Below are 20,590 nucleotides of genomic sequence, written 5' to 3'. Positions count from 1 at the left end.
TATTGTCTGGTATCGTGTGACATCAACCAGTCTTTAGAAAATTTTTTCCGGCGTTCATATTTGAATCAAATGATTCAATAGCTTCAGTTATATACGAACGTTAGGTGTTTTGCTGACCTTTAAATTGAATTATCTTATAAACCCAGGAAATATTATTGACATTGAATGTGTTATTATTATTGTGTTAATAGAAATTTTATATTCTTTCATTTTATCATATGAAAATATAACTATTATTACTATGCGAGAATGATAGTTGAATTACAAGTTAATTTAAATTTGTACGTGTAGTAATGTAATATAATTTGATGTGTTGAGTCTAAATGATTGCATATATATATACAAAATTAGTTATTTATTTATATGTAAATGAGTTTTTAGGTATTTTTTCTAATTATTAATCATGTATGATAAGATTTTAAGGGATTTTAGTAGGATCGTACGATTCCACGATCCGATCTTAACCCTAAATCAATTCTGCGTAGGATTGTGATTCTACAAACTATGATCCTATACCATTGACTATTTTAACTTTAATCTCTACATTATGCTCTTTCATTCTTTGACCTATTTTTAATGGACCTCCTTCATTGCCGTATCATTAGATGAATGATTATCTTTTAGATAGATAGATGACAGTCATCACCAAATTATTGGACAGATCACATTCATCACCAAATTATTGGACAGATCACATTTATCACCAAATTATTGGACATAATCGGTCACACGTTTATCATCAAATTATTGGAGAGGGGGATCTATCAAGTTAGTGGGTTTTGTATGGGGACTACGTACGTCATACCTAATTAAATTCCTTGTCTCCTTCCAAAGATTAATTATGAACCTTTTCATAGCTTCTTCCCTGCTCTAGTTCTGTCCATGCTCAATGGCTTTAAACAAAACAGATCGTGTCGAGGGCGATCCGTGTAGCCGAACTCAGCCTCACACAAGCCCAACATAAGCCGAGACACAATCGATCGATTGCCCCAACACGCGCGCTGCGATCAACAACATCATCTGATTCTCTACCATTATTTCCATCCGAAAGAAGCCAAAAGGTGCATTCCCTTGTCTTGACGCAACGTAGTTTCCTGAAACATTATCATTACAACTCGCTCGCCCACTTTTTGGTTGCTTTTAACTCCAGTTTTCAAAAACTGAAGTGTCTTTGTCGAATTACAGCGTGCTCATGCTCCCTACAAATTTTGCAGGCCATAGGAGTGCATGCACCTTTATCAAATGCATTGCTTGTCCTAAGCCTCGGAAAAATCTGGACATCTCCCTGCGAAACACATTAGAGAAAGAAAGAAGTAAGGCATGAAAGTGCATGCATGGAATTCCAATGCCCCCCTTTCAAAATAGTTGTAACAGAAGCTGTGGTGCAGGCCCTCTTCGCGCGTCTTTGGGCCACATTGTTTTCTTTTTTGTACCCCTAAAGAAGTTAGGTCACATCGGAGACAAAACCTAATGGAATCACACAGCTTGGTTTATTCCCAACCTTTTGCTTTAGCCAAAAATAAAAATTTAAAAATATAAAAAAAATGAAGTTGGTAAGCTTGGCCATACATGCATGGCAGACCTGCAATTATGGGTGGACTGGAACTGAATGGCCGTGAATATATAAAAGCATGCATGAATCTTAAGTAGATCATACATATAGCCAAGTATAATTATGACTTACCACTGGCTGTAAGTGATCAACAACTATTGTTCACAGTATTTTGGTGAAAAAGATACTTGTGTTATGTGAGTATGTCTCGGCAACTCATTGACATTTTATTCATATACATGTCCAGTGAGATTATTCAACCAATTTAATATTAATTATCAAAAAAATCATCCACCTACATTCAGCATTAACATGAAGGATAATCATTTAATTTACATGTCTGTTGGGTCTTCTAATCATGGTATCTCATAATATCTTCTTAGTTTGTTTATATCACTTGCCAATTGTTCATTCAGCCATCATCTATTATGTTAATACTACATAGTAATAACACTCAATCTTTCTTATGAATCTGACTTCATATCAAATCCATGGACTCATGTTAATAATACTACATAGTAATGACATCACTCTCTCTCTGATCAGAAGAAGTTGGACTAAGGAAAGATAATTTCAGAAATGAAATGAGTATACCAAAAGTTTTGGCTATGGGCAACATGGAACCTTTATAACATATCTATGATCTATCTACTGATAGAAATTATGAAATTGTCTGCCTTTAGTTTTATTAACATGAATAGTTTTACGCTGACTGATAATAATTTTCCGCCTTAGCTTTATCCAGATTTGAAATCAGCCATCATGACTGATTCGTCATTAATTAAAAATAAAGAAATAAGTTTAAAGCAGAATTAGCTAGGAGCACATTAAATATATAGAGAGGCAGATCCCAAGATCGTTTTAAACATGAAATGACGTACCCATCGGTTTCATCAAGACAAGTGGAGAATGTTTTGACTACGAAAATCCTTTTTTTAATGGACTCGTGATCAAGCTCCAAACACCATTCCATTAGGTCTTCCACTTCCTCTTTTCTCAATATCATTCCTAATTAACAGTAGTGTCTCTGCCACTATATATTATCACTGAGATCCTTAGAGGCTAAGAAAGAAGAAGCCCTACAATATGTAATATAAAAGGAGCAACTAAAGCAACGATCATCTCTCTCCATCTCTATACCTTCCACCGCCGGGGAATTTCTTGCTTCCCAACTTCTTCGTCTATCATCTTCAAGCGAAAAAAAGAAAAAGTATCAGAAAGAAAAAGAGGAGGAGGAGGAGGAGGAAGAAGAAGAAGCAGAGATGGTGTTTCCTTCCGTTCCGGTGTATCTTGATCCACACAACTGGAATCAGGTGAGTACGTGGTATTGCTACCATCTTCTTTTCTTTGAAGATTATAATTCCTCTTTTGAGCTTCTTCGTCGTCAAAAAGAGAGTTAATTAAAGCAAAGAGATCATAATATTCACGTCCTTTTTCTTATCCCTCCTCTTGAATATACCCTTTTCCACTATGATTACTTTACCCTAACGATCTGTCTTCGTGCCATGCTCAGCAGCAACAATCTTTTCCGTTCCCAACTGCCGGAGGCGGAACCGGTGGCGGGGAGGTTCCTCCGCTCATCCCCGGGCTAGCTGCAGTGACAAGACCTCCGGAAGCCGCTGGCATGGCTGCCGCTCCGGAATCGGCAGCAAGGGCTGTCTCCATGTCGGAGCGGGCTCGGCTCGCGAAGATCCCGCAACCGGAACAGCCGCTCAAGTGCCCGCGCTGCGACTCCAGCAACACCAAGTTCTGCTACTACAACAACTACTCGCTCTCGCAGCCGCGCCACTTCTGCAAGGCCTGCCGCCGCTACTGGACCCGCGGCGGCGCCCTCCGCAACGTCCCTGTTGGCGGTGGATGCCGCCGCAACAAGCGGAGCAGTAAGTCGTCTGGCGGCAGCTCCTCCAAGTCTACTGCGGATCGCCAGGCCGGCGGCGGCACTTCGTCCACGTCTTCCACCGCCACAGGAGGCGGAGGAGGCAGCGGCATCTCTCCTGGCCTACCCCAGCCTGGACAGATCCCCTTCATGGTCTCCATGCCCACAACTCTGGGCCACTACGGCGTGGCGAACAATCTCGGCTTGAACTTTGGGATTCCGACGATGGATGCCGTGACGGCGGAGTATCAGGTGGGAGGCAACTCAAGCAATATCGGGCAGCTGGAGCAGTGGAGGCTGCAGCAGATCCAGCAATTCCCTTTCTTGGGAGGGGGATTGGAGACACCTTTGCCGACGGTGCAACCGTCCATGTCCGGTCTGTACCACTTCACTGGCGAAGGGAGGCAAGTCGATGGCGCAAAGGCTGTCTCAGGCTCTTCACTGATCACACAACTAGCTTCGGTGAAGATGGAAGATCACAACGATCAATTAAGGCTCAATTTGTCAAGGCAATATTTAGGTCTCTCAGGAAACGATCAATACAATTGGAGTGGCACTGGTGGCGCTGCCGGTGAAGGCGGCGGCTCTACTAGTGGAAGCAATTGGGCGATGACAGATCTCTCCGTCTTCAACTCATCTTCCTCAGGCAATAACATCTTGTAATGATCCTATTTTGCAGATCCTGATCGATGGTTTATATTCCTGTGACAATTGGTACTTTAATTTGGAAGAAGAAGAGCTAGCGTGTTTAATTATATATGGTCTGATCATGTCTTCCCTTCAAGAAGAGTAGAGAACTAATTATTGGTAGCTAGGTCAGTTCTTATCTCATCTTGGATCCGTATATAGTAGTATTTAATTGTGTTTGTTGTTTAATTAATTTCCTGTCTTTTTTTAATTTCCAAATTAATGTGATAGATCGCTGCATGAACTCATGAAGAATTATGGTAGCAATGAACTATATATCTATATATCTCAAGTAATGTAGGATTGTAGGTTAGGGTGTATCATGCAGCTAATTATATATATTGCGTTTCTAATACGTCTTTCTTATCTTGATGTGATCATTTTAATTTAGTTGTTTGTTATGATCTTGTTCCCTCTCGAGATATGTGCATATATCATGATTCCATAGATATTCCTACCTTGAAGGCTGAGAAGCACATAGACAACGGACGGTTCATCACCTCAAAGAAATCAAACAGTAGAGTGGCAATCAAATTAACTATATAGAAAGAACATGGTCATCATGCATCTCCACGTTACCTTTAGATTTCTAGAACTTTGGAGCCTATCCATATTGACTGTTATGGCATCTTCTTTTTTGGCCTCTTGTCCCTCCAGTTTTTTTCAGTCCGATAATATTCTCTCTGTCAGATATGATTATTCATATCATATATATGAAAACATGCATTTTCGCAAAACATTCACACTCTATTTATAAAAATTAATGTACTGATATTTATTAGCAAGAGAGAGTATTAGGAACATATATATATAGTCAATTTTGTATGTCTCTTTGGAGTTCAATTAAGTTTTTGTTTTTCGGCCTGCTATGTGATGATCTACAAATAAGCAGCACAGAGTTATTGAATGAGAGACAATCAGACAAGGACTTTATTGGAGGCCGGTGAGATACATGAATTTCTTTCGTGTTCTGACACTTGTATTACTGCACACTTGTCCATGTAACTTCCATGCAACTTCCTCCCAAAAATCCATGCAGACCAATAGGAATTTGCAACAATCTAACCTAAGACCATGAGCCCAGTCATGGAAGAAAAAATAATCATAATGACAATTGTTGCAGAAGAGTGAAACTAATATAGACGGGAGAAAAGAAAAAGTGGATGAAATAGATCATGAGTGAATCCTTCTTTCTTTGCCTGTCACTGTCTCAGGGAATCTAGGTTTTGGCCTGCTTTCATCAAGTCCAAGGCAGTCCCTATTGAGAGAATAAAGCGACCAATTTTTTCTTTTTTAGTTTTCAAAAAAGTGGCCTTAATTAATTTGCTAGGTTATCCTTGTAGCATAGTGAATGAATGAAAATGGAAGCTGAAATGGACTGGTAGCTGTAATATTGATATATATATATATAAATATTGTATGTATATGTATACTTAGAGGAGGTTGAAGAAGGGTTGCAGCTTTAGCTTTTGGCCAAAGCAGTCTCTCCTGCTACTAAGAATCTTTAGTATTGGGGACTACTCCAATTCAATTGACAGATGAATTGCAGGAGGGTGAGATTTCATGCTGGCGCTCACATGAGTCCAATCATGGAGGCCTTTAATCTCTGAGACCAAGTACTGTTTCCACCTCAAGGTATCAGATTCGAAGATGCTGCATGCATGGATCAGCATGTAAGTTAATATATCCTAACTCGCATGAGATCTTCCCTTTTCATTTCAGGCCAGGCATTCATAACTAGCTAGGTTTCCACACATATGCATGTCTCTTTACATATATATATAGTTTCTCCTTGATTATCAATTAATCTTTATTTATTTAGAAGAATATTGTGTAAAGTTAATATATATATAGTAAACTCCTTGCCAATCCTTATGTTTAATTATGTGCTAATTATTAAACTATTCTTATGTCCTAATTTATTTTTAAAAAATGGCACCTCCTTTTGACTAGGCATCAGGTAAACATGTTTGAATGTGTCAAAGATAATATACAAACCCATTATTTTCCTCCATCGTATAAAGTGATAGATATGGATAGCTAGTGTGTGGAAAAGTGGCCGGCATTATTAGGAACATAATTGTTGCCACCTGCTTGGCAAATTCTCTCCAGCTAAAGGGGGAAAAAAAGAAAAGAGTTGAATGTACTAAGATGATACGGTGCCTTCAAGAGCTGGGTTTCATAGAGATGCAAAATCGAATTGCTACAAGTCCTTTTGATCCAGATAGGGCCCCAAGCAAAATGGTGAACCGAATCGTTGATTTATATATGCTGTCGGCTAACCGTTTATTTATAATTTTTTTTTTAAAAAAAATCTTTTTTAATTTTATTTTAAATTTTAATTATTTGATAGTGATTTATTAACGGTGTATAATTAATTCATTTGTTTAAAAATTTTAAATGTGAAACTATTGTTCATTTCTATTGAATCAATTTTTAAATTTATTTGTCTTAATTGAATCTTAACTTGAAATTATTATATTATTAAATTTATTATAGATTCTATTGTTTCATCCTATACTATTTATGATCATATATCTTTATAGTGATATGATATTGTCTATTTTGAAATTAGACTCTCATAACTTTACTCTTGGGCACAACAATATATAAATTTTCCATCACATTATATTATAATAATAATAATAATAATAATAGATAAAAATATCTTTGGTATAAAAAATAAATAAATAAAGACGATTCAAGCTTAGAATAGTATTATTTTTAATTTACTTTGGCTCTCAACCTTTTTAAGTTCAAATACTACTTGATATCCCTCAAGGTAATTGTGTAACAATAAGATATCTGTTTAATTTTTTAAATATTTAAGAATCAAGTTTTAATTTTGATGAATTAACGAATGATTTTTTTAATAGATGATTTGATCTAACACTGGACTGATGAGTCATTCATTATGAATGTTTTCTGATTTAATCTAATAGTTAGTGAAAAATTTTAATGGAGTTAGACTCATTATTCTTAAGATTAATCAGAGTTAGATATGTCAACTAAAAAAACTATAATAAAACGGAAGTTACAAAAATAATAAAGGAAATGTAATTCATGGAATGGAAGTTAAAAAAATAATAAAGGAAATGTAATTTTTAGAGGATGAAATAGAAGCTTATGTGATTTTAATTTTCTTAATACATAACTTAAATAAATAAATATTATTTTTAAATTTTTTATTTTGCATGTTTATAATTTTTTTTAAATAAATTATAAATAATAATTTTAAACCGTCATAAATCGTGAATTATTCCTAATCATCTTTCAAAGTTAAGATTAAAAGTGGAGATTCTGTGTACTGTGATTATTTTGAATCATCAATCGTTGATTCCAAAACTTGGTTGGATATAGATCACCAATATAAAATCAAAGCATAAAAAAGATATTTAGTTTTCAAGTTTAATGCATCTTTCATTTTAAAATAAAATATTTATTTTAACCACGATATTTATTTGCAAGTTTAATATCAAATCCCAAAACGATGCATCGGTCTATCAGGTTTACTAGAAGCTACTGAACTGAAGCATCCAGCAGCAGTGCTGCAAATATGTAATAAATTAGGAACAAGCTTTTGGTGCTTTGAGTAGGGCACAGAAGTTGGGCAAGAACAAATGAGCCCAACCCTAACTCAGCAGGGAAGCAAGTCCTAGAAAAAGCTTATATACAATGCAACAACCCAACAACCGCTGCTGAGATATTTTACTCCAGACTACAGCTTTAATTTTAAGTTTATTCATAGTCGAGATTCATGTCAAAACAAGGATGGATTCATGTCAAAAAAAAAAAAAAAATTTGATTTTTTGCGACAGACAACAGCTTTGTAAACGCTACCACTAGTAGAATTTTCTTGATTTACTTCATATATTCACCTAAGTCATAGATAGATAATTATCGAGATAGACGCACGTAAAGTAATAGGGTACTATTTTACTTTGTCATATAACCGAAGTCGTATCCAGGAAAAAAGTGAAGTCTTTGACTAGTTCAAGGAGGTAAAATCGATTCAAAGTTGGACCCATGTTGAAGTACAAAAATGTCTTTTACTTCGTTTATTTTGTAAAGTGTCGAAGTAATAAATGATATATAATTTTATAATTTATATTAATTGCCAAAGTAGAAAAACATCGTTTACTTCATTAGTTCTGTAATATGTTGAAGTAATAGATAATATGTAACTTCATAATTTATATTTATTGACGAAGTAAATATATTCTATAACTTCATCATAATTTTTATTTATCGAAGTATTTGGTATTATGTTACTTCATAGTTTTCATTTATTGATAAAGTAATTGATTGTCAAGACTTTATTATTTTATATTATACTGAAATAAGTAATTGATAAGAAACAACTTTATAATTATTAAACTGTATTAACTTAAAATGCATTAATTAGATTAACAAAATGACAAATACCTTAATAATTCACAAATTTATCCACCAATCCACAAGTATATATTCACAAATCCACAAGCATAACTATAAAAACACATCCACAAGCCAAAAGTTTATCCACAAGTATGTATATCCAAAAAATCCATAATGTAAAATAAAATATTTATCCTAACGTATACAACCCATTTAGGCCCCTACATACGAGTAGTTACTTCGCTCCATTCACTTCTGACTTAATCATATTGAGATTGGTTGTAATATTTATTCTTCATTGTTCCTGAAAACTTTTATTTGAAAAATACAAAAATACATTAGATTCATAAAATCATTTATCCAAAAAATGACGAATATCCAAAATGAAATAACAAAACTTAGCATATGTCATAAAGAACTATCCAAATAATAAGAACTATCCATTGACGGTAGTCAAGATTCAATGATACCTATAAAAATAAAAATATAACAATTTTGTAGTGATCAGGTATCTGAAAAGACTAAAATGTTATTCAGAATTTGAAAAGCATTGCTACATATCACAATTTTGCAACAAAACAAACCTATCTATCTTACAAACATCAATAAGATTGGAGACTTAGGCATTTAAGTAAATGACATCATATTCCTTTAATTCAGGAAGAAAATTTTCAGAAATGCTTCATACCAATCTATGATAACTATCTAGAATCATATCACGATTGGAGAATTTTATAAATTATTATGATCCTATAATTCAATATTAAAACTCACCATCTTGTCCAACTCAGGATTTTCTGATTTAACTATCTCTTTAATATACCTCATCACACAATATTCACATTCTACAGACCCACTTTGTTTTAAATTACTCTATAATAAAATTGAAAAGGTAATGCAAAAGACACGATCAGAATAATAAGAACTAGCCATTCATATCTTCGCATAATACATACCGTAATTTACTAGAAATAATAAGAACTTATCTGAATTTATAAATTATCTACAGACAAATTGTGTTAAAACATTATGACAATAAAAATGAATCGATGAGTAACATGAAAAAGTAGTATCACTCCCGAATACTAATAAAAGTAATGATTGAAATATCTTAAGTATTGAAATAACTTTAAAAACATATATGTACACTAAATTAAGATTCAGACACAAGATCTAAAATACAATGAAGAACAAATAAAAATACATTGGAGAAATACTATTGTGTTTTAAGCAATTCCCTCGATAAAAAAAAGAGCACACAGTGTTGAATCGAAAGCACTAAAGGGGGGTGAATAACGCTTGTGGCTATTTCACGTGTTTTGGAATTAAAAACATATCGAGTAATACAGCGGAAACAATAAAAGAAATAAGCAATTACACAAACGATACCAAGGTTTTACTTGGTTCGGAGCCTAGGGCGACTCCTACTCTAAGGCCCGTGATCGTTGATCGCTTTCTGTGGGCAACAACTATATCGCGTAAAATTATTACAATCTAAGTACAATAAAAAGCTGTAAAAATTATACCGACAACAAGAAATGCTAAATCTGAAGCTCCGGGTCGTTGGGAACTTGTAGCAGCACTTCTGGATCGTCTAGTTCGCAACACACAAGAAGAGATTTCTTTAGAATTTGTTGTTCTGAGTGATGCCTCAAGACCTCCTTTTATGCACTGTTGGAGCCGCCTCCAACACCATCCAAGGCGCCTCCAACCCTCCCGAGTCGCCCGTGTGGATTAGCACAGAACCGGTCGCACCTCATCCACTCGAAGGCGCCTCCAAGCCACTCCAAGGCACCTCCAAGCTGTGGTCCAAGGCGCCTCCAGCTCGGTTTGAGGCGCCTCCAGGCTTGCTGCGCAGCTACCTTCACCCTTGCACCTGAGGCGCCTCCAAGCTCCATGGAGGCGCCTCGGGCACTGTTCATCCGAGGCTTAAGGTTACTTTTTTATTCCTGCAAAATGTGTTAGTCCCAAACACGTATCCTGCAAAACAAAGTTAACACATAATAGTTATAAATAAGATATTGACAGTCTCTGGACTGTCCAAGTCTGACTTCGGATTTCCAACCGGAAACTCTAGGTCGACCCGACGCCTACTATTCCCTCTGCGGGAAACGCGTCCTCACCTACTCCACTCAGGAGATTTACCTGTTGTCAGCACGATCCTCCAGATCGACTGGACTTTTGCTCGGCGCTCGATGCTTTCGGACTTTCTGCTGGACGTCCGCTCTCGACTCGTCCAGTCTTCCGCCTGGATCGCGACACCAGGACTTTTCCACCTAGGGTTACCACCCCCTAGGACTTTTGCCTGAAGCTCTCGACCCGCCAACCCTATGACCTAGGGTTACCACCCCCTAGGGTTTTCCACCTTCTTAGCCGCAGCTAGGACTTTTGCCTAAGTACACTTAGGACTTTCCTGCAAGCTTATTCAAACTGTTAGATCACAAAACAACTTAACTTTCAACCCTTTGCCATTATCAAAACTTGGGTTCGATCGTCGGATGCTTCCCGCACCAACAATCTCCCCCTTTTTGATTATGACAACCGAAATTCAAAGTTAAGTAAAAGACAGTAAAGAAAAGGTAGAGATAGCACTAGTAAATTGACAGTACAAGTATGAGAGAATAAGGCTCTCCCTTATTTTTTGAATTTATGCTCCCCCTTAATTTATGAATTTCTTTTCTTTATGAATTTTCTACTTTTTCTTTATGAATTTTCTACTCTCCCTCTTTACCATACATCAAAATACAAGGAAAGTAATATGAATCAGAGTACTTGGATTTGAAAAAAAAATTGAAAAAAATGAAGAGTACTTAGCTTTTTAGAAAAAATGTTCTTGTAGGATTAGAAGTTATTTTAACTTTGAAACTTTAGCTAATCAAAATACTTAGATAAAATGCTTTTTTCTTTTTGAAAAATCCTTAGTTAAATTTAGAAGTACTTAATCAGAATCATTTAGAAAAATACTTATATTCTTTGTAAAACATTTAGCTAAGTAAATGTTAAGGATTCAAAGAAGATCTTTTAAGATAGCTTTAAAGGTTTAAGTTTGAAGGCATTTGTTCAAAATATTTGAAAACACTTAGCTAACATTTTAATGAGTCTTTGAAAACACTTAGTTTAAATTTGAAAAAGATGCTTTTCCAAAAATGGCTTTGGAAATGTTATTCGAAAAAGGTGCTTTTGCAAAAATAGCTAAAGGTTCTTGAGAAAAGATAGGTTTTGAAAGACTTAGTTAAATTTTAGCTGCAAAGAGGGAGGAGCTTCACTTATAAAAATTTAAGGTCATTCATTCAGATTCAAGTAGTCATAATGTCCAATCATGAGTAATTAAAAGTAATCATTTAGTCCCCTGGGCCACATGTCTAACCATTAGCTACTAACTACTTACCTAGAGGGTAACAACTTTCACTTGGTTAGTCAAGTTAAGTTGAAAATTCAGTTAGATTTGACTAGGGCTGAATGACTTAACTTGATTACTGTATTTTTGGTATTTAACGCCCAGACTTACTGTGATGCACAAAAATAAGCATTCTGAAGTTCAGGCTGTACCCTATGCATCTCACGCCGTTTTAAGTTTTTCAAACACAAACAAGTTATGCCTAGTGTGTTTGTGAGATGCTCTAGCTGATACTAAGGGAACATGATATCTAAAGGTAGATGCCTAGTCTAAGTCCAAATTTTGAAAGTCTAATAAAGTTGGGATTTTGAAGACATTTTTCCTAGAAGTTTGAAAAACAAGTAAAAGCAAGATGAGTTTTAAAAGCAAATAAATTCTATTCTACTAAGCACATTCCTATTTGCCTTCTAAGTGCACTGAACTCAAGTTCAGGTAAGGGCTTTGTGAATATGTCAGCTAGGTTTGATTTGGACTCAATATAGTTAAGTACGATATCACCCCTAGCTACGTGATCCCTTACAAAATGATGTTTTACTTCTATGTGTTTAGTTCTTGAGTGGTGAATTGAGTTCTTTGTTAGGTTGATTAAACTTATGTTGTCAATTGATATTTTAGTTTTCTGATATTCTAGCTGGTAGTCTTTTAGGGTATGCATCATCCATAATAATTGGGATGCACATTTTCCTAGGGCTATGTATTCAGCTTCAGTGGTAGATAGGGCAACACAGTGTTACTTTCTGCTTGACCAACTTACTAGGCACTGACCTAAAAATTGACAACTACCACTTGTGCTTTTTCTATCTAGCTTGCACCCGGCATAGTCTGAGTCAGAATAGCCAGTTAAATCAAGGCTACAAGTTCTAGGGTACTAAAGTCCTACATTTAGGGTTCCCTTAATATACCTAAATATTCTTTTAACGTGAGTTAGATGTGACTCTTTTGCACAAGATTGGTATCTTGCGCACATACCTACTGCAAGAGAACGTTTGGTCAACTAGCAGTTAGGTACAGTAGACTTCCTATCGCACTTCGATAGTATTTCAAGTCTACTAGTTTTCCTTCTAAGTCTGAGTCAATTTTAATGTTGGTAGCCATTGGTGTATTGATAAGTTTTGAGTTTTCCATTCCAAATTTTTTAATTAGTTCTTTAGCATATTTTGTTTGGAAGATGTAAATTCCATCTTTTGTTTGTTTAATTTGTAAACCTAAGAAGAAGTTAAGTTCCCCTACTATACTCATTTCAAATTCACTTTCCATTAGTTTTGTAAATTCTTTTAAAAATCTTGAGTTGGTTGACCCAAATATTATATCGTCTACATAAATTTGTGCAATAAAAATGTCATTTTCTAAGGACTTTACAAAGAGGTTTGGATCTATTTAACCTTGGCCAAATTCTTTTGATATCAAGTAGTTAGATAATCGTTCATACCAAGCCCTAGGGGCTTGTTTTAATCCGTATAAGGCCTTTTTCAGTCTAAGGACATGATTCGGATGTTCTAGGTCTTCAAATCCTGAGGGTTGACCAACATACACTTCTTCTTTAATGAATCCATTTAAGAAAGCGGATTTTACATTCATTTGATAGAGTTTGAATCCTTTATGTGCTGCATAGGCCAGCAGCATCCTAATAGATTCAAGTCTAGCTATAGGGGCATAGGTCTCATCATAGTCTAACCCTTCTACTTGATTGAACCCTTTGGCTACTAGCCTAGGTTTGTTTCTAACTATTTCACCTTGATCATTTAATTTTTTTCTAAACACCCATTTAGTGTCAATTATCGTTTTATCAATTGGTTTAGGTACTAGTTCCCATACTTGGTTTCTTTCAAATTAAGCTAATTCTTCTTGCATTGCTAAAGTCCAGTCTGGGTCTAGTAGGGCTTCATCTATAGTTTTGGGTTCAATCTTCGAAATTAGGGCTATTTGGCTTAGGTTCCTATAAGATGACCTAGTTCTGACCCCTAGAGTTGGGTCACCCAAAATTTGGTCAAATGGGTGATCGGTGCTCGTTCTTGTTGGTCTTATACTTGTACTAGTAGTGGGTTCTTCAGATTCATTAGGTTCAGGTTGAATTTTGTCATCATCTTTTATGTCTATTGAGTCAAAAATTTCTGGATTATCATTTTCTTTTATTAGTTTGGGTAAATTATTTTCTTTATCAAATATTATATTTGTTGTTTCTTCAACTTTTAAGGTATTTTTGTTATAAACTCTATAAGCTCTCCTAGTTGTTGAATACCCTAAATAGATTCCTGAGGTTGTTTTTGATGAGAACTTCCCTAAGTAATCTTTAGTGTTTAAAATAAATACTTTACACCCAAATACTTTTAAATAGTTCACATTAGGCAACTTATTATAGTATATTTCATATGGTGTTTTATTCAGAAATTTGTTAATTAAGATTCTGTTTTGTATGTAACAGGCTGTATTGATTGCTTCAGCCCAAAATTGACTAGATAGTTTATATTCATTTAACATGGTCCTAGCAGTTTCTTATAGGCTTCTGTTTTTACATTCTACTAGACCATTTTGTTGAGGGGTCCTAGGGCAAGAATATTTATGTTTGTACCCATTAATTTCACAAAATTCAGTAAAGTTATGATTCTCAAATCCCCCCCCAATGGTCGCTTCTAATTCTTTTTATTCGAGTATCTTTTTCATTTTCTATTAATTTACAAAAAAATTTAAATACTTCAAAAGTTGCATCCTTAGTTTTTATAAATTTTACCCAGGTAAATCTTGAGTAGTCATTGATTATTACTAAGCAATATTGGTTTTTACTTAATGACTTGACTCCATGCGAATCAAACAAGTCTAGGTGAAGGAGCTCAAGTATAGATGTTGTTCTATTTAAGTTGGTTAATTTGTGGGTTGATTTGGTTTGTTTAACCTGTTGACAAGCATTACAAATTGAATTTTCAATAAATTTTAATTTGGGTAGTCCTTTAACTAGACCATTTTGACTTATTTTTTAAATAAGTCTGGTGTGAGTGTGACACAGTCTCTTGTGCCACAGCTCAGTTTCCTCTTGTTGTGTCAGGAGACACTTTGTTGAGGATGTTTGTAGGTTAATTGTGTATACATTATTTCTCCTAATGCCCTTAAGTATAATTTCAGGGTTATAGGCATTTTTAATTATACACCCAGATTTGGTAAATTTAACTAAGTAACCACTATCACATAATTGACTGATGCTGAGTAAATTAAAGTTAAAATTTCCAACTAATAAAACTTTTCGAATAATGAAGTCTGAATTGAGTTCGATGTTACCTCTTCTGATTACCTTAAGTTTACCGTCGTTGCCGAATGCAACTGAGCCTAGATTCTTTAACTTGAGCTTTGTGAACTTCAATCTATCTCCAGTCATATGTCTGGAGCATCCACTATCCAACATCCATTGATCCAATTCCTACACATAAAGTATCTGAATTGGAATCATTTTGATAAAATGATAGTTTGATTGAAGTTAGCTCCCTAATGATTGATTGTGAGATGATTTAGTGATTTAATCTAATTGGATTTAGGTTTTGGTTAAGTTAATTGAATTGGTTAAGGTAATTTGTGAACCTAATAAGTTTTTTAAAACATTTTTAAATGAGTTTTTAAAATATTTTTTAAATAAATTTTTAAAAGATTTTTAGATAAGTTTTTTAAAAGATTTTTAAATGGGGTTTTTTAAAATATTTTTTTAAAAGATTTTTTTTAAATAAATTTTTTAAAAGATTTTTTTTAAATAATTTTTTTTAAAAAAATTTAAATTAAATTTTTAAAATAAGTTTTTTTTAAAGTAAGTTTTTTAAATAAATTTTTAAAACATTTTTAAATAAGTTTTTAAAAGGTTTTTAAATAAGTTTTTTAAAACATTTTAAAATAAGTTTTTAAAACATTTTTAAATGAGTTTTTAAAAGGTTTTTAAATAAGTTTTATAAAACATTTTTAAATATTTTTTTTTTAAAAATAAATTTTAAAACATTTTAATAAGTTTTTAAAACATTTTAAAATAATTTTTAAAACATTTTAAATAAGATTTTTAAATAAGTTTTTAAAATATTTTAAGTAAGTTTTTTAAAACATTTTAAATAAATTGTTTAAATACGTTTTTAAAACATTTTAAATAAGTTTTTTTAAATGAGTTTTTAAATAAGTTTTTAAAACATTTTTAAAAGATTTTTTTTTAATAAGTTTTTTAAAAGATTTTTAAAATAAGTTTTTTTTAAAGATTTTTAAAGTAATTTTTTTAAATAAATTTTTAAAACATTTTTAAATAAGTTTTTAAAAGGTTTTTAAATAAGTTTTAAAATAATTTTTTTAAATAAATTTTTAAGGCATTTTAAATGAATTTTTTAAAACATTTTTAAAGCATTTTTTTAAAACCTTTTTTAAAATAAATTTTTTTATTTTATTAATTTAATTTAATTTTATTTGATTTTATTAATTTAATTTAATTTTATTTGATTTTATTAATTTAATTTAATTTGATTAATTTAATTTGATTTTAATAATTTAATTTGATTTGATTAATTTAATTTGATTTTAATAATTTAATTTGATTTCAATAATTTAATTTTATTTAAATAATTTAATTTGATTTTAATAATTTAATTTGATTTTAATAATTTAATTTTGATTTTATTAATTTGATTTGATTTTATTAATTTAATTTAATTTGATTAATTTAATTTGATTTTAGTAATTTAATTTAATTTTAATAATTTAATTAAATTTGATTAATTTAATTTGATTTTAATAATTTAATTTTGTCTTTAGTCATCTCACCCCATCTAAATTTTTCAATCAGGGGATCCTATAATTTTCGTGAGATGAATTGAGTTCAGTTATAGGGTTTGATTTAACTTTATGTTAGATTCAGGTTTAGCTTTGGGCTCAACAAGTAGATATTCTTTAGATAAACTTCTGGGTTATGGTGAGTCACTTGGACATCATTAAAGTAACCATACCTTTGAGGTTTTCCAAATAGTCCTATCCACTGAATTTAATACAAAACCTTTGTATAACTAGTTAGGATCCATAAAAGATAGCTTCGGTTAGTTCTACTTAGCCAAATGCACCAGGTCGAAGCCATATCTTCCTAGACATGCATAGACTAAGTTTAACGTACTATCATCCAAAATTTCACCAGTACCATAGGTCAAGTTAAACTTGTTCCCTTTCTAATTAGTTCTAATTACCCTACCGGGTAGTTTGGTTTGGGTTACCCTGCCGGGTAGGTTAGTTTTGGAGGTGTCAGCTATTCTGGAGTCTCCACCTAAATTATTGATAATTTTATAGATTAGATTTAAGTTTTTTACTTTTAATTTAATTATATTTTAATTATGTTCTTTTAATTATTTATTTGTTTATTAATACGATTTTCCTTTTGGCTCCCCCTGGATCATAGCCTTGATAAAGTCTATCAAGGTAATGTACTTGATCCTTGGGAACCCAATATTGACCAAGTCCAACTTAATTGACCAAGTTGGACTTGGGTACCCATGCTTGGACCACTTTTCTATTTGTTCTGTTGACTAAGGTTAGATAGGATCGATATTTATTTTTAGTTTTAAAACCTAATCCAGATCTGTTGTAAATGGCTCTTTGTATCCCAAGAATTAGGTCAAGGTTCTTAGAGCCCAAAGAAAACCGTTCTAATGTCTTCTTCAAATCCTTGACCTAAGTTTTCATACTAGAATTTTCTTCCTCAAGCATTTGGACTTGAGTTGAATTTCCAGTCTGAACTGGGTCAGGCAAGGGTTTGGAGGTAGTCATTTCTTTAAGGGCTGCTACCTCCTTTAGAAGTGACTTAACCCTAATATTAGACTTAGCTAATTTTTGAATTAAATAATTTACTAGATTATGTAAACGCGGGATACTTACAGCGGAGTCAGGCCCTTCGGAAACGGATACGGATCTGTGGCTTCTCTCGGACTCGGCTTCCGATTCGTCCTCGCTTCCAGATTCGTTGGTGTAGTCCTGGGCCATCATCGCGAGAAAACTCGTTTGTTCGAGCTCTTCGTCGTCGGACTCCTCTAAAGAAGACTCGTCTCATGTCGCCTTTAGGGCCTTCTTTCTTCTTGATTTCTTCAGATCTTTCTGGGTTGGGCAGTTCGCCTTGATGTGCCCCTTCTGATTGCACCCATAGCACTTTACCTCGAACTTCACCTTTGGTTGAGCTTCCATGGTTTGAATTGCCCTTTTTAGGTCCTTCTTGTTGAAACCTTTCTTTTTCTTGTATAGTTTCTTTACCAGGTTGACGAGCTCGGTTGTGATTTCGTCTTCGTCGTCGTCCGAAACTGATTCTTCTTCTTCTGACTCTGGTTCGGTTCTGCTCTTTGATTTAGTCTTGCGCGCTCTACCTGCACCTGCAACCAAAGCCAAACCTTTCTTGGCCGGACATTGTTAGGACCAATGGTCGCGGCTAGAGAGGGGGGGTGTGAATAGCCGACCCCAAATCTTCGCGTTTCTTCCTACGATTAGGGTTAGTGCAACGGAAATAAAACCGTAGAAACGAAAAGGAAGAAGACAAACCTCAACACGCGTCGATGTAACGAGGTTCGGAGATATACTCCTACTCCTCGGCGTGTCCGTAAGGTAGACGAAGCCTATCAATCCGTCGGTGGATGAGTCCCCGGAGAACCGGCTAATATATACCTCTTGTGGGTGGAGAAACCTCGCCACAATCTTTGCAACAGCAATAAGGAGTACAAGAATACACAAGAAGAAGCAACAATATGAATGTAAAAACAAACAATCTTGCCTTCTCGTCAGCTGTTGATGAAGCAGCAACTTCACGGGCCAAATACAGCAGCAACTGTTGGAGACCCCAGCCGAGGAAGCTCACGCGAAGCTTCAGCTAAGAAGAGCTCAGCAAAGCTCAGCAACAGCAAGCTCTTACAGACGCAAGAGGTAGCAGCTGAGGAGAGGAAGAAGAAGAAGTTTCGGACCAGAAGAAGAGTGAGAGCGTTAGCGAGAGTTCTCACTGTAGAAGCACTCAGCCCACTTATACCTGCATCCACCTGCGAAGAAGAGAAGACAGAAGACTAGCCATTGTGAGCCAACGGCTAGTGCCAGACCGATCAGGCATCACCCTGATCGGTCTGGGGCTGATCTGATCGGTCGTGGGGACCGATCAGGCTCTATGCTGATCGGTCCCCAGACCGATTAGCACACTTCACAGAGAGTTGCCCAACTCTCTGTGCGTACCCTGATCGGTCCCAGACTGATCAGTAAGCTCACAGAGGCACTGATCGCTTTCTGATCGGTCTCCAGACCGATCAAGAAACCACAGTATCACTGGATCGGTCACCAGACCGATCCAGGTCTTGGTTTTTGCCCAAACCAAGTCCAAACCAATATCCGGTCAACCTTGACCTATTGGTACATCATGCTTAGCATCCGGTCACTCCCTTGACCTGCTAAAACTCCCCACCAAGTGTCCGGTCAATCCCTTTGACCCACTTGGACTTTTCTCTTCGTGTCAAGTATCCGGTCACTCCCTTTACTTTCTCAACACCAGATGTCTGATCACCCTTGATCCATCTGGATTTTCCCTTGCCCGGTTTCACTCACCAGGACTCTCACCTAGCTTCACTCACTAGGGTTTTCACCTGGCTTCACTCACCAGAATTTCCAATCTGCCCGGCTTCACTCACCAGGACTTTCCAACTGCCTGGCTTCACTCACCAGGACTTTCCCACTGCCTGGCTTCACTCACCAGGACTTTTCAACTGCCTGGCTTCACTCACCAGGACTTTCCGAACTGCCTGGCTTCACTCACCAGGACTTTCTCCAACTGCCTGGCTTCACTCACCAGGACTTTCACTTTCACCTAGCTTCACTCACTAGGATTTTCACTCTGCCTAATATCCCAGTTAGGACTTCCCAATCAAGTATCCGGTCAACCTTGACCTACTTGACTCTTCTTCATTCAACCTGATCAGACCTTGATCAGTATCTCTCCGCATGGACAACTGCACCTGCATTGTCCATGTCTACATGTCTTTCTGTATTGTCAAACATCGAAACTATGACCAAGGTTTACGCTTGGTCAACTAGGTCAACCTTGACCTACTGGAAATTGCACCAACAATCTCCCCCTTTTTGATGTTTGACAATACCTTTAAGTTATGCTAATCCAATAGCCTCAACTTTCTTCATGCCACTAGGTAATGAAACATAAGTTACAACCTTACATTCTCCTTCTAAGAAGGCAACCTCCTTCTTAGATAATGAAGGTCTAACTTAAACCCTTCATTCTCCCCCTATTGGCATACATCAACAAACTCTCCCCCTGAAGAGTAAGTTATCGTTGTTCACAACTTCACTCGTTGTGATCAACAAACTCTCCCACTAACTCCAATGTTCTTCCTTGAACATTCTCTAGACATTCTTCCCCTTTTTGACACACATCAAAAGGAGTGAATCAAGGTCAAGAGTTTCTTCCTAATGAAAGTCCGATACCTTTCATTGAAACCCTTAATTTCCCCCTTGATACTAAATTCAACAATCAACTTAGTGATAATCCCATATCACTCATCCTCAAAAATTTCGACGAGTAAAAACTCCCCCTAAAAGTCAACTCCTCCTTGACTAATAGGTAAAACTCCCCCTAAAGGTCAACTTCCCCTTGACCATTGCACCAACAATGTCTTGGAGAGTTTCAAACCTTTAGAACTCTAAAACACCAATTCCCGAGCTGAAATTT

General features: G+C 35.1%; 1 protein-coding gene across 2 annotated transcripts; it reads left to right on the top strand.

Moving 5' to 3' along the window:
- Nucleotides 1–2,529: 2,529 nt before the first annotated feature.
- On the top strand, nucleotides 2,530–4,308 carry LOC122052538 (dof zinc finger protein DOF5.1-like). Of its 2 annotated transcripts, none has more exons than XM_042614118.1 (2): nucleotides 2,530–2,865; nucleotides 3,069–4,308. In XM_042614118.1, exons 1-2 carry the CDS (start codon nucleotides 2,815–2,817, stop codon nucleotides 4,089–4,091), a joined length of 1,074 nt encoding a protein of 357 aa, XP_042470052.1. In that variant the 5' UTR covers nucleotides 2,530–2,814; the 3' UTR covers nucleotides 4,092–4,308. The 2 variants fall into 2 exon arrangements, with proteins under 2 accessions (XP_042470052.1, XP_042470044.1); XM_042614110.1 differs by having other exon boundaries at nucleotides 2,535–2,865; nucleotides 3,066–4,308.
- The last annotated feature ends 16,282 nt before the right edge of the window (nucleotides 4,309–20,590 follow it).

Source organism: Zingiber officinale, chromosome 1B (assembly GCF_018446385.1).
Source record: "Zingiber officinale cultivar Zhangliang chromosome 1B, Zo_v1.1, whole genome shotgun sequence".
Taxonomy (NCBI): domain Eukaryota; kingdom Viridiplantae; phylum Streptophyta; class Magnoliopsida; order Zingiberales; family Zingiberaceae; genus Zingiber; species Zingiber officinale.
The sequence above is the reverse complement of the archived record's forward strand: the minus strand, read 5'-3'. Positions and strand labels throughout refer to the sequence as shown.